This window comes from Periplaneta americana, chromosome 17, assembly GCF_040183065.1.
Source record: "Periplaneta americana isolate PAMFEO1 chromosome 17, P.americana_PAMFEO1_priV1, whole genome shotgun sequence".
NCBI lineage: Eukaryota > Metazoa > Arthropoda > Insecta > Blattodea > Blattidae > Periplaneta > Periplaneta americana.
The window spans coordinates 5,032,837-5,046,717 of record NC_091133.1 but is presented as its reverse complement, the minus strand read 5'-3'; the positions used below and the strand labels follow the sequence as shown (position 1 = coordinate 5,046,717).

The following is a 13,881-nucleotide window of genomic DNA, read 5'->3' as shown; positions in this document are numbered from 1 at the left end:
CTAGGTATTTTCATTACAAATTAATCAACTAAATATATTCACAATCCATAAATATCTTATGTTACCAGAAAAGTTTTATGATCCTCCTTCTGAGTCAGCTAACAAAGAGTGGAGTCCACATATGTGGAGTAACGGATAGCGCGTCTGGCCGCGAAACCAGGTGGCCCGGTTCGATTCCCGGTTGGGCCAAGTTATCTGGTTGAAGTTTTTTCCCTCAACCCAATATGAGCAAATGCTGGGTAACTTTCGGTGCTGGACCCCGGACTCATTTCACCGGTATTATCATCTTCACCTCATTCAGACGCTAAATAACCTAAGAGGTTGGTAAAGCGTCATAAAATAACCCACTGAGGAAAAAAATATAGAGTGGACTCACTGGCTGAAAACTTTTGATAATTTATTTGCACTGTTATCTATTAGCGTGGGGAAATATCGACGTTTCACCTATGAATACTATAATATACTACAATGTAATAATGATGCAATATCACACTGTGGTCAGATCATTGACTAGATACAGTATGGTGGGTATATAATTTCGAATTCATGTTTTGATGCAAATAGCTTATCTGTGAAATTTAATTCCACTTCCTGGTGTTTGTAAGCTGCATAGTATTTCACCATTAGAACGGCAAAATTAAAGAAATATAATTAAATTATAATTGAAGATGCACTTCTTTCTTTTTGCGAGTTAGGAGAGAGAGAGAGAGAGAGATACACTTCAGGTGTACCAATAGTACGGAAGTTACACGTCGCAATTTTTTTAGATTTGTCTACAGTTGTGTATCCAGTATATTGTTGACATCACTTGTCCCGACGCGACTTTATTTTCGCCTTTTTCTAACAATAAAGTTTGCTTTCATCTCCAAGAGAAACTACTACTATCCTATGAAATTTTATTATGCTCTTTCTTGCCATTTCGCTATCAATAAATACCACGATGAATGATTTACTGTGAATCCAAAACGAGAAATTTAACGAAAACAATGGGAATGGTGCAAAACCTTGAAATGTTTGGAAACACGCTCAACAGTTGCCATGGCATCCAGCCACTCCCACTAATGCGGGCCATTTAGAAAATGATATAATATATCTGCGAAAATTAATGGCAGATTCCATTTCATTTTTCAGGCTTTTGGTATGCCTTGCATATACACTTATGACCGTTGCTTACGAGACACACTTACGACACAATTTCCTATGCATGCGAAACTGCTATCACGGCTTGGATGATAATCTCATCGTGATCATTCAGGGGCATAAAGTTGCAATGTTGTTCGTATAATATGTATTAACATTGGTTGTGGCTAATGCTGCAGACTAACATCTATAACAGGTTTATAAATCCATTATATTGTTCCACAAAGGTAAGTATACTGTTACATTGGTTCTATATATATGCGTAAGTTACACCATCTATTCTTCATAAACGGACACAGGCCATAACCAAGACGGAACGTTTGGAGTGAATAACATCCATACTTGCCGCCTGTATTTCAATCCAACTTTCTGCTATCGGACTGCTCAAAATGAAATAATTTATTTAATTCCTTGCATTAGTATATAAAATTTGACAACACGAAGACATATTCACATTTGAAACTTTTATGCTATGCACATTAATCGTTACCTAATGACGTCAGGGACTGCCGGACTTTATCACAATTCAAAGTTGAATTGGAAAATTGGTGAATGTAGAGTATCCAACGCCCACTAAAAGAATATTTCACTTTTATCACTGCCAATGTTGCGCTATAATCGTATATGCAAGGTAGGCTATAACAAAAACCTAAACTAACCAAACCTAACCTGTCAAAGAAACAAGAAGTTATACTAAATATGTGTAAAATTGGCCCATGTCTCTCTAGTGGGCGGCACATAAGTAACATTGACCTTTATTTCTATTATTATATTTATTGTTTTGCTTTATCAAATTGCTAGGTAAAATCCAAGATCTAGTCGCTATTTTCCTGGACCAATGGGAGAACGATGAGGTAATATATGACGTCACGCAGGATGCTAATATTAGACAATATGAATTAAATCGACATCCTCACTACTCCCTCTTTTCATTCTACCATCCTACACCACTTCATTACCCTCCTCTTTCTCACATATTTTCTTCTACCTTTCACCATCTACCTACTTTATTCTACAAATCACTTCATATGAAATTGAAATACACAACTTAGCTTCGAATACGTAGGGATTCAATCCCAGGACCTTTCGTGTACTAAACAATCATAGCTGAAATGCTACGAATTCGTCGATGAACAACCCCTTAAAAATTATACTTAGACACAATTAACATAAAATACTTCCAAACGCATTATATATACAACTTCATTATTATGTAATGAAACTGAATTCATTAGTTAGCTACTGACTTTCTTATATTAAAATATAAGAAATAGATCACAAACTATTTAACTTGTATTATACAAAATGTAATATCATAAATATGCAATAGATGGCATTACTCCACTTATCCACAGTCAATTGTCTTATTATACTTATTTACTTACTTACAAATGGCTTTTAAGGGACCCGGAGGTTCATTGCCGCCCTCACATAAGCCCATCGGTCCCTATCCTGTGCAAGATTAATCCAATCTCTATCATCATATCACACCTCCCTCAAATCCATTTTAATATTATCCTCCCATCTACGTCTCGGCCTCCCTAAAGGTCTTTTTCCCTCCGGTCTCCCAACTAACACACTATATGCATTTCTGGATTCGCCCATACGTGCTACATGTCCTGCCCATCTCAAACGTCTGGATTTAATGTTCCTAATTATGTCAGGTGAAGAATACAATGCGTGCAGTTCTGCGTTGTGTAACTTTCTCCATTCTCCTGTAACTTCATCCCTCTAAGCACCTTATTCTCAAACACCCTTAACCTATGTTCCTCTCTCAGAGTGAGAGTCCAAGTTTCACAACCATACAGAACAACCGTTAATATAACTGTTTTATAAATTCTAACTTTCAGATTTTTGGACAGCAGACTGGATGATAAGAGCTTCTCAACCGAATAATACACGCATTTCTCATATTTATTCTGCGTTTAATTTCCTCCCAACTGTCATTTATATTTGTTACTGTTGCTCCAAGATATTTGAATTTTTCCACCTCTTCAAAGGATAAATCTCCAATTTTTATATTTCCATTTCGTACAATATTCTGGTCACGAGACATAATCATGTACTTTGTCTTTTCGGGATTTACTTCCAAACTGATCGCTTTACTTGCTTCAAGTAAAATTTCCGTGTTTTTCCTAATCGTTTGTCTATTTTCTCCTAACATATTCACGTCATCCGCATAGACAAGAAGCTGATGTAACCTGTTGAATTCCAAACCATGCCTGTTATCCTGAACTTTCCTAATGGCATATTCTAAAGCGAAGTCAAAAAGTAAAGGTGATAGTGCATCTCCCTGCTTTAGCCCGCAGTGAATTGGTAAAGCATCAGATAGATACTGACCTATACGGACTCTGCTGTATGTTTCATTGAGATACATTTTAATTAATCGAACTAGTTTCTTGGGAATACCAAATTCAATAAGAATATCATATAATACTTCCCTCTTAACCGAGTCATATGCCTTTTTGAAATCTATGAATAACTGATGTACTGTACCCTTATACTCCCATTTTTTCTCCATTATCTGTCGAATAGAAAAAATCTGATCAATAGTCTATCTATTACGCCAAAAACCGCACTGATGATCCCCAGTAATTTCATCTACTTACGGAGTTAATCTTCTCAAAAGAATATTGGACAAAATTTTGTACGACGTCAACAAAAGTGATATTCCTCGAAAGTTACCACAGTTGGTTTTGTCCCCCTTTTTAAAAATAGGTACAATTATGGAGTCCTTCCTGATGCATCATAGAAGACTATAAACGTCCGCGAATTATTCAAAGCCATAGGCACAGATAACGAAAGTAGTGTAAATTGATGCATCGAACAAGGATTAATTCCAGATAAAACATAAAAAACTTGTACTAATTGTGGTTGTGCCAGGCTGGCACTTAATCTGCTACCATTTGTGCCACTCGTCAGATATAAAGGCTTTGAGTTTAGGAGGAAGTGGAAGTGATGGAATAACAAATGCAAGTTTATAGCAAACAGTGTAATTGACGAAGCGATAAATAAACAATACAGAAATTAATTGATGTGATACATAAATGATGAAGTTAATTAAGAAAACACTGTAACAAATTATAATCTAAGAATAGTATTGCATATGCTATTCACCAAGCTCAATCTATATCATTCATTCACTACTCAGAATACGTAAGTTCCATATAACGGCATACATGACTGAGCCCTATTCAACCTGATCCACAATTATACGTTCGAAGTTATACATTGCTCTCACCCTGCGTGAGTCCCATAGATACTAACACACAACAATAATTTCAATTCACAATGACACATCTGCACAATATAGTACCCAAAGAGATAAACAGAGAGAGAGAGAGAGAGAGACGATCACTAACACGGAAATAATCTACACTGTATAATCAATTTGCACTTCAAAATGATAAGCCTCAATGGAGATAGACCGATTCGACTATTCAATCCTTTTCTCGCATCTTCTACCCAATTCACGATACAGTATATGCTACCATACATCTAAACAGCGTAATAAATTACTTTTGCCTTCAAACCAATAGACACGAATAATTATCTAAGAGATTTAGCTGTACAAATCTACTATGGTGAAGCACTAATAACCTCATCAACCACAAATAAACAGATATTAGAACACTCAAAGCCAAGCTTTATGTCTCATCACTGGTGCAATCAAAACTACTCCAATTGAAGCCATGCAAATAATCACATCTAATAAACCAGTTGTAACAGACCTTGAAACACAAGCCCTTTTAACCTATGAAAAATTAAGAAGGCTTCCAAATTGGGATAAATGGAGTAAATACAAAGATTCTAAATTTACATTGAGGACCCAAAATGGATACATATAAGAGGTAGAAAAGCTTAAACAAAATCTAGAAATACCAAGTGAAAAGGAAAACTTGATGTCTCGATATAATCCACTTAATAACTTCAAAGTAGACTGCTGCCTTATCTTGATGAAGTCTTCAACAAAAAAGATATAAATCCAGAAGTAACAAAAGCCATTGCCCTACAAACAATTAACAGAAAATATCCACAAAAGAACTGACTGTACATTTACAGTGATGGATCTCTCATGGATCAAAATGAAGGAGCTGGAGCAGGAGCTACTTGCCAATACTTTTCTCTTTATAAAAATGTTGGAAAGTACACAACAAATTTTGATGGCGAAGTTGAAGCCATTTATACATCACTTCAAAATTTATTTGTTTGGCTAAACCAGTGCAAAAATATAGTCATCCTGTCTGACTCCAAAGCTGCAATCCAGTCCATCAGCTCAACTACATCCCCTACAATGGAAAAAGTAAAAGAAATTCATTGCATGGTAAAACAAATTCAAATGCTAAATAAAAAAGTGGTCTTCTAATGGATCCCGGCCCACTGTGGACTGAACGGTAACAAGAAAGATATGTTAGCAAAGAAAGGAACTAAAATCAACTTAAAAACAAATTTCAAGTTCCCATATGAATCAATAAAACGAGTCATAAAAAGAATAAGTAACACCGAACAGACAAAACATCAAAATTCAAAATGGAAAGAATCATTCAATGATCCAAAACTAATTCCTGATCTGCCTCGAAAATCTGCCGTGGCCATGTTTAGATTGATTACTGGTCATGATTGCCTCAGTAAACACGTCCATCGTATTGGAGTACTGAATTCACCTAAATGCTTACTGTGCACCAGAGAAGAGGACATGGAGATGGAGCACCTGGCTAATTGTGAAAATCTTAGGACATTTGTGGACCTTCCATCAAAATATTGGGAAGCAAGAAGGATGATGACTTCATTCTTAAATCCAGAGCATTAAACACACACACACACACACACACACACACACACACACACACACACTGTACAAATCTTCGCAACCCCAGGTTGCTCAATATACTAGCAATGCAATCACTCAAAGAACAAACAACAAACTTATCGCCACAACACCGGTCTCCCTGAATGAAATTACTAACTCGTCTAGGACTGCAACTGCCTAAATATAGTCTCGATATTATATTACTGTGTGATGCCGAACTCCTAAGTATATTCCGATTTTTACTGTCAAACTAGTTCCTGAATATGGTTCCGATCTTTAGTATAAGACGATTGGTTCCTGAGTGAGTTATCTATCTTCTCGTCACTGTTGCCAACATATCGCCCTACAATCTCGCTAACTTTTCAACAAAAAGTAGCTAAATCTCTCCAAAGTTTGTGAAAAAATCCCCAGAAGTGTCGCTAAAAATATTAATAATAAATATCACTATATACAAATAAGAAAAACGTACATATGCGAAGAAAAACATCATTTCCTCGTCGTCACCCTCTTCTGCGGAGTCTGGTTGTGTTGTTGACGGCTGTGATGTTGAGGTGGAAGGTGTGGGGACAACTGATTGTGAATACACTGCACTTGATCCAATCACTGACACTACACTTTCTGGCAAATTGTAAGTGTGGAAATTTTCACCCAAGCGTTTGACCACAATTTTTTTTTTGTGAAATCTAACACTTTTTAAATCTTATATATTAAAATCAACAAAAACTACAGTCTCATTTGCTTCACACGAACTGTCGGCACAAAATTCCAAAACTCAATTGCCTCGGTCGGTTCGGAGTGGAAAATCTCCGCGTTGCGGGGAAGAACCAAGAATTAGCTGGAACTTGTGACTCGTCACGTGTCAATCGAAGTTGCCACCGTTTATCGGTGTTGGAGCAGTAGCATTGAGAGAGAGAGACCTAACCCGTGAGAATCATTGAATCAGCATCTTTTACTCCTGATCACTGATCACAAATATATGAGATCAGGGCTTTCACGTATGAATCATTAGACTACTCAGTCATGCGCCCATGCCTCTTCTAAAACTAAGAAGTGCATGACTTCAGTTGAATGATTTAACTTAAAAGAAACGAAAAAGGGAAAAATATAAAATTCATCAGAAAAGTCGCTAATCGTATTTTACAAAATTTGTCGTCGAGACTGATTCCAAATTCCCTAGATTTAGCGACTTATCGCTAAATATGGCAACACTGCTTCTCGTAGCTACCACGAAACCTCGCTTTCCCTCTCTCTAGCGTATGCCGATGACCTAGCCAGGCAATAAGAAACTAACAGGAATTATGGACAAAAAAGTTGGCGTTGTCAGCTATGGCGAGATGTGAATGCTGTCGGTGGTGTAGCAGGCTATTAGAACTGATAGAGACGTCGAGGTTGGCTCATGGTGCTGCAGAAAAAGTATTATGACAAGTAAGATCAAAATATGACAATATTCCGTAGGTACTGCCTTAAATGTAAGGAGTTTAACTACAGAGTAGGTATGCAATAACAACAAACACGTCGAAAACTGTAAAATCAGCTTATTTCAAAGTTCAGTATTAGTTTACTTTTCGTTAATGGGTGTACAAAACCGACGAGAATGTAGCAATTACGGAGGTATTAGTGTAATCTGCACCATGGCAAGATTATATGCATAAGTCATTAAGAAAAAAATAGGAGGAGAATATACAGACTTAGAAGAACAAAATGGCTTTAGACCTGGGAGATCGTGCATTGATGGGATATTCACGTTGAAACAGTTGATGGATAAGAAGGTAGAGAGGGACAGAGAGGTCCATTTTACATTTATGGATCTGCAGAAAGCGTATGATACTGTACCTTTAGGTAAACTTTGGGAAACTTTGGAAGCAATGAACGTAAAGAAAATCTATATAAAGGCGGTTAAAAAATTATATTGTGGATGTAGTAGTGTTGTAAAGGTAGGAAGCCACTTATCAGAAGACTTCGCAGTTACAAAACGCCTATGCCAAGAATGCTCACTTGCTCCAACTCTTTTCAAGATTTATCTCCAAGCAATTCTGGAACAGTGGAGGAAGAAATGTGGTCAGATGGGTGTACCAGTTGGGGAAGATACATTATATAGCCTACATTTCGCTGACGATCAAGTGCTGATAGCGGCAGATGAAGAAGATTCCAGCTATATGTTTCGTAAATTGAGTGAGGCTTATAAGGAAGGGGGCCTATCAATTAATTTCAAGGAAACAAAATACATGGTTGTGGGTAGTCGCAGCAAGGTAAATTTAGATACCGGGGTTACACAAATAGAAAACTCTGAGCCATTAAAATATTTGGGTGCTACCCTCAACAGTCAGGCCAAAAGTGATGAAGATATGAATAATAAGATTGGTCAAGGAAAGCGGGCCATAAGACAATTAAATACACTCCTGTGGAATGACAAGATAACAAGGAAAACTAAGACAAGTATATATAAAACTGTAAGAGAAAGTATATTATCTATGGCTCTGAAACTTGGGAAATGAGAGACAGGATGAAGAAGAAATTGTTGACTTTAGAAATGGATTACTGGTGCCGTAGTTGTCAGATTTCGAGGATGGACCACATTAGGAATCAGGATGTCCGTAATATAATGCAAGTATCAGGAGATATCTTACAACCAGTGGAAACTAAACGCCTGATATGGTATGGGCATCTCCAGAGAATGTCAGCCGACCGCTGGCCTAATAAGGTCTTCAACTGGACTCACCCGGAAAAAAAGAGAAGAGGAAGGCCAATGAAAAAATGGAGCAAGGAGGTTCAGGAGGATATGGTCTGCAGGGGTCTACAAGTGGGCGATTGGCAAAACCGGAGTACTGGAAGTTGAGAAGCGGGAGACGGCAACAGCTGTAAAATTACTCGCAATACATACATGCATACATACATACAAAACAAGCTGATCAAATGTTCCTCGACTTCATAAACTACATTAAAAAAGGATACCTGGGCTATGGACAAACACCATTAACATCCAGAACTTACACCATCACAGAACAGTAACACTGAGGTAAGTTAAATTGTCAAAATTTTATGAAAACAATTTTTCGTACTTGCACTATTGTCTGTAGATACACGTGACTCCATATAAGCTTCTTACGTCATCCAACTTATTGATCGGGAAAACAGGAACTCCATCTTGGTTTCTACCAATTGCTAGTAAAACATACGTCAGCGGTAAATGTCTCTCTCACAACTCCAATCTTCAGTTGTCCAGCTTTGTTTGTACGGTAAATACTGTAACATCCCTAGAATCAATATGTTCATCTATGGTCGTTTGTGTGTGTACTAGGGAGATGTGGAATTATTATTTCTTACGCTGCTAAGTATATCCAAACTGCTAGTTCACAGCTGTGGAGTAATGGTTAGCATGCTTGACCGTGAAACGAGCGAGACCTGGCTCAAATCCTGGTTGGGACAAGTTACCTGGGTGAGCTTTTTTTCTGGGGGTTTTTCCTTAACCAATTAAAAGCAAATGCTGGGTAACTTTCAATGCTGGACGCTGGACTTATTTCGCTGGCATTATCACCTTCATTTCATTCAGACGCTGGATAACCGTCACAGTTGATAAAATGTTGTAAAATAACTAACTAACTTACTGGCTTTTAAGGAACCCTGAGGTTCATTGCCGCCCTCACATAAGCCCGCCATTGGTCCCTATCCTGAGCAAGATTAATTCAGTCTCTACCATCATATCCCACCTCCCTCAAATCCATTTTAATATTATCTTCCCATCTACGTCCCGGCCTCCCTAAAGATTTTTTTTCCCTCTGGCCTCCCAACTAATACTCTATATGCATTTCTGGATTCGCCAATACGTGCTACATACCCTGCCCATTTCAAAAGTCTGGATTTAATGTTCCTAATTATGTCTGGTGAAGAATACAATGCGTGCAGTTCTGTGTTGTGTAACTTTCTCCATTCTCCTGTAACTTCATCCCTCTTAGCCCCAAATATTTTCCTAAACACCTTATTCTCAAACACCCCTAACCTATGTTCCTCTCTCAAAGTGAGAGTCCAAGTTTCACAACCATAAAGAACAACCGGTAATATAACTGTTTTATAAATTCTAACTTTCAGATTTCTTGACAGCAGACTAGATGATAAAAGCTTCTCAACTGAATAATAACAGGCATTTCCCATATTTATTCTGTGTTTAATTTCCTTCCGAGTATCATTTATATTTGTTACTGTTACTCCAAGATATTTGAACTTCCCCACCTCTTCAAAAGATAAATTTCCAATTTTTATATTTCCATTTCGTACAATATTCTCGTCACGAGACATAATCATATAGTTTCTCTTTTCGGGATTTTCTTCCAAACCTATCTCTTCAATTGGTTTCAGTAAAATTCCCGTGTTTTCCTAATCGTTTGGGATTTTCTGCTAACATATTCACGTCATCCACATAGACAAGGAGCTGATGTAACCCGTTCAATTTCAAACCCTCTCTGTTATTCTGGACTTTCCAAATGGCATACTCTAGAGCAAAGTTAAAAAAAGTAAAGATGATAGTGCTTTTCCTTGCTTTAGCCCACAGTGAATTGGAAACACGTCTGACAAACTGATCTATACGAACTCTGCTGTACATTTCACTGAGACTCATTTTAATTAATCTAAGTAGTTTCTTGGGAATACCAAATTCAATAAGAATATGATATAAAACTTCTCTCTTAACCGAGTCATATGACTTTTTGAAATCTATGAATAACTGATGCACTGTGCCCTTATACTCCCATTTTTTCTCCGTTATCTGTCAAATACAAAATATCTGGTCAATAGTTGATCTATTACACCTAAAACCACACTGATGATCCCCAATAATTTGTAAAATAAGTTGTAAAATAATAATAGAAGAAAAATAGCTAGCTGACATATTGCAGGTCAATTAAAGTTTGTTATTATTTTCTCTTTCAGTCGTGATGGCTGTGATCAAGATGGAATGTGAGATCGACCCTCTGGCAATAGAAAGAAGTAATAACACAGATATAGAAGAGCAGAAACCTTTATCAGAGGTAGGCTGTATTGAGAGTGATCGTTACTTACAATTTATTATCTAAACGTGTCGTTTGTAACAGTATAGCTTATTGTGTGGCGGAAAAAGCAGCCTAGAATGACTGGGAGGAGGCTGATCAGGTGGCCGTATGTCCGCATACCTCAGTGATGGTGCACTGTCGTCCACTCAGTACAGGGATATCTTACGGTTATCATAATGTTCTCCACTGCCACTATAGCCCACGGGACCAGATTTCATCACCTATTTTGTTCATCAGAAAACTTGGTCAAAGTTTCGTGACCAAATTTCTTTCTCCATTTGAACTCCTCGGCTATTCCGCCTGAGAAATTCAAGTCTCAAAGTAGAATAATAGGTTATTTGCGATGGCTTAATATTAGTTTAATCAGCTAGAAGATGTTTCTGTTTAAAACATGGCACTCATTTGTTTCTCACCTTGGTCATAGCAAATTAAATAGCCTCCATTCTAACTTGCCTGCTGTAGTAATGTAATGAAAGATGTCAGAGGATTGCTGTTCGAATCAACATTTAAGAGAACATCTCCGTTATTTTCTGCCACTGATTACTCTCAGAAGAAACATCTAATACAATAAGTCGTTTAAAACAAGTTCCTCATTTTCCGGCATGCATATTCTGTAATAACTTAACAGTCATTTAGAAGTGAAATATATTTGTATGTGGAAATGTAAAAGGAAGTAAGTATGGACTTGAAGAAAACAATATCATATTATAGAGCTATTCCTTTACATGTTTTTACGAGCCTTTTCGGTCGAGCTGGTTGGCAAGTTGGTATAGCGCTGGCCTTCTATGCCCAAGGTTGCGGGTTCGATCCCGGGCCAGGTCAATGGCATTTAAGTGTGCTTAAATGTGACAGGCTCATGTCAGTAGATTTACTGGCATGTAAAAGAACTCCTGCGGGACAAAATTCCGGCACATCCAGCGACGCTGATATAACCTCTGCAGTTGCGAGCGTCGTTAAATAAAACATAACATTTAACATTTAACGAGCCTTTTCGTACAAATTAAGTCACTACAGACGAGTGTGTACACGCTCTTTCTTTGACATCAGGATTTGGTAAATTCATAGAAGTCGGGCACCTGGTTGGATGTACTAAGTATAACCAACCTTTTTACTTTAAAGTTAAATGTTAGTGATTTTTAGTGACTTTTATATGTTAGTTCTAGGTTTTTATACGAGGTGTCGCCGGATTGGTTATAGTTTCATTTGTTCTAGAATTTTCGTTAATTTTGAATGGGTAATGAGTTGTCAGTTGTTTTTGGTTGTTTGACGTGAATGTTGTTATACTGTTTTGCTGGCTAAAGCTATTGGAAGTTTGTCATTTTATGATTTTTCTTCGACTTCATTGGTTATAGTTGTCATCATTTGTTGTAGAATTTTCGTTAATTTTGAATGGATAATGACGTAAGTAAGTTGTTCTTGGTTGTTTGACGTGAGTGGTGTTATATTGTGTCTGATGGCTAAAGTGATTGAACGTTTGTCATTTTATGACATCTGTGAAAGATATGTGAACATAGAACAGAGTATTAAATTTTGTGTCGATTTTGGTTTATTCTTTCGCTGGTCAATAAGAATTGCGTCGATTGTTGAGGAGAAAACTGTTCCTATGGTTTCAAGGAATTATTTACTGAATTTTACGTAAGGTATAATAAGAATTCAAAGAGAATTTCAGTTTGTGTAAATACATGGTTTAGTTATGTGAAGTTGACTGTACGACAAAATGTTGGTTTAGTTCTTTGTTGGCTGCATGGTTTAAGTTTAGATTGCCTTAAAGCCTGTGTCATAATGGAAGTGAAGTAAGTTGTCATTGAAGACGTCAATGAGGATTGAATTTTGTCTGCTGAGGTGATAAATTATTGTTTTTATTTTGTGTTTTAGTGATTTGTGGGGGTAAAGTGCGGACGAAAACTGCCAGAAAAGTACTACCAACTATGAAGTTCGAATGCCACCAAACACCATAAAAATCAAAGATGAAAAATTAAACATATTTTCATTTTTTGAACAGGTTGTTCTTCTTTAAAAATATGAATACATGTTTGATTTTCCATCTTTGATTTTGTGATGTTGGGTGACATTTGAACTTCCTAGTTGGCAGAACGTTTTGGTAGTTTTCGTCAGCCATGTTGGATTTTGCCCGTCTTCTAGGAAATTACCCAGGACTTAATAATAAAGAGACATTAAAAATAGTGACTGGTTTTTCGTGAACAGCTACATATGATATATTTCGTAATTATTATGTTTTGTATTTTGCAGGAAGGAAATGTATTAGATCTGCAAGTGACTGGGATAAAGATGGAATGTGTGGACCACAACTATGATATAAAAACCGAGATGACATTTGATGAAACTTCTTTGCTAACCGACTTTCCCGTCGTGAAAAGTGAAGCTGGGGTGAGTGCAATTTATGAAGTGTGTTGGTCGGTATTTTTCACAGTTTCTTTTCCATCCTCCATTTGCTGCAGTACCATTCTCACACTGACTGTTGTTTGGGGAGGAAGAATTAATCACAACGGACAGGATTGTGAACAATAAAATCAAACTAGACGAGGCGTTTAATACAAATTATTTCACCACAGACACTGGAGTGGTTACACGTGAAATTGTTGACATCAGGATTAATAATAGAGTAGACAGATTTTAAAAACAGTCAGTGGGTTTTCGTGAGAGTCTTATGTTGTAGGACATAATTAGTATGTTCTGCATTTTGCAGGAAGGAAATGTATTAGATCTTCACGTGGCTGAAATAGAGACGGAATGTATGGATCAGAACCATGATCTCAAGTCAGAGATGACATTTGAGGAACCTCCTGTGCCAATTAACTTTTCCATCATGAAAAGTGAAGTTGGGGTGAGTGCAATTTATGAAATGTGTTGGTTGGTAGTTCTCTCTGT

The 13,881-nt window shown here is 37.1% G+C and overlaps 1 protein-coding gene across 5 annotated transcripts in view; it reads left to right on the top strand.

The window, feature by feature from the left end:
• Window positions 1-1,113: 1,113 nt before the first annotated feature.
• LOC138692702 (oocyte zinc finger protein XlCOF6.1-like) overlaps window positions 1,114-13,881 on the top strand; it is a 224,278-nt gene continuing 211,510 nt past the window's right edge. Inside the window, exons 1-4 of one of the 5 annotated variants that reach the window (XM_069815839.1) lie at window positions 1,120-1,367; window positions 10,874-10,971; window positions 13,243-13,380; window positions 13,700-13,837. In XM_069815839.1, the coding sequence (XP_069671940.1) occupies window positions 10,879-10,971; window positions 13,243-13,380; window positions 13,700-13,837 (369 nt within the window). In that variant the 5' untranslated portion in view covers window positions 1,120-1,367; window positions 10,874-10,878. Of the gene's footprint in view, window positions 1,368-10,873; window positions 10,972-13,242; window positions 13,381-13,699; window positions 13,838-13,881 lie in introns of all 5 variants that reach the window. The other 4 variants (XM_069815835.1, XM_069815845.1, XM_069815841.1 and 1 more) reach the window with 4 other exon arrangements.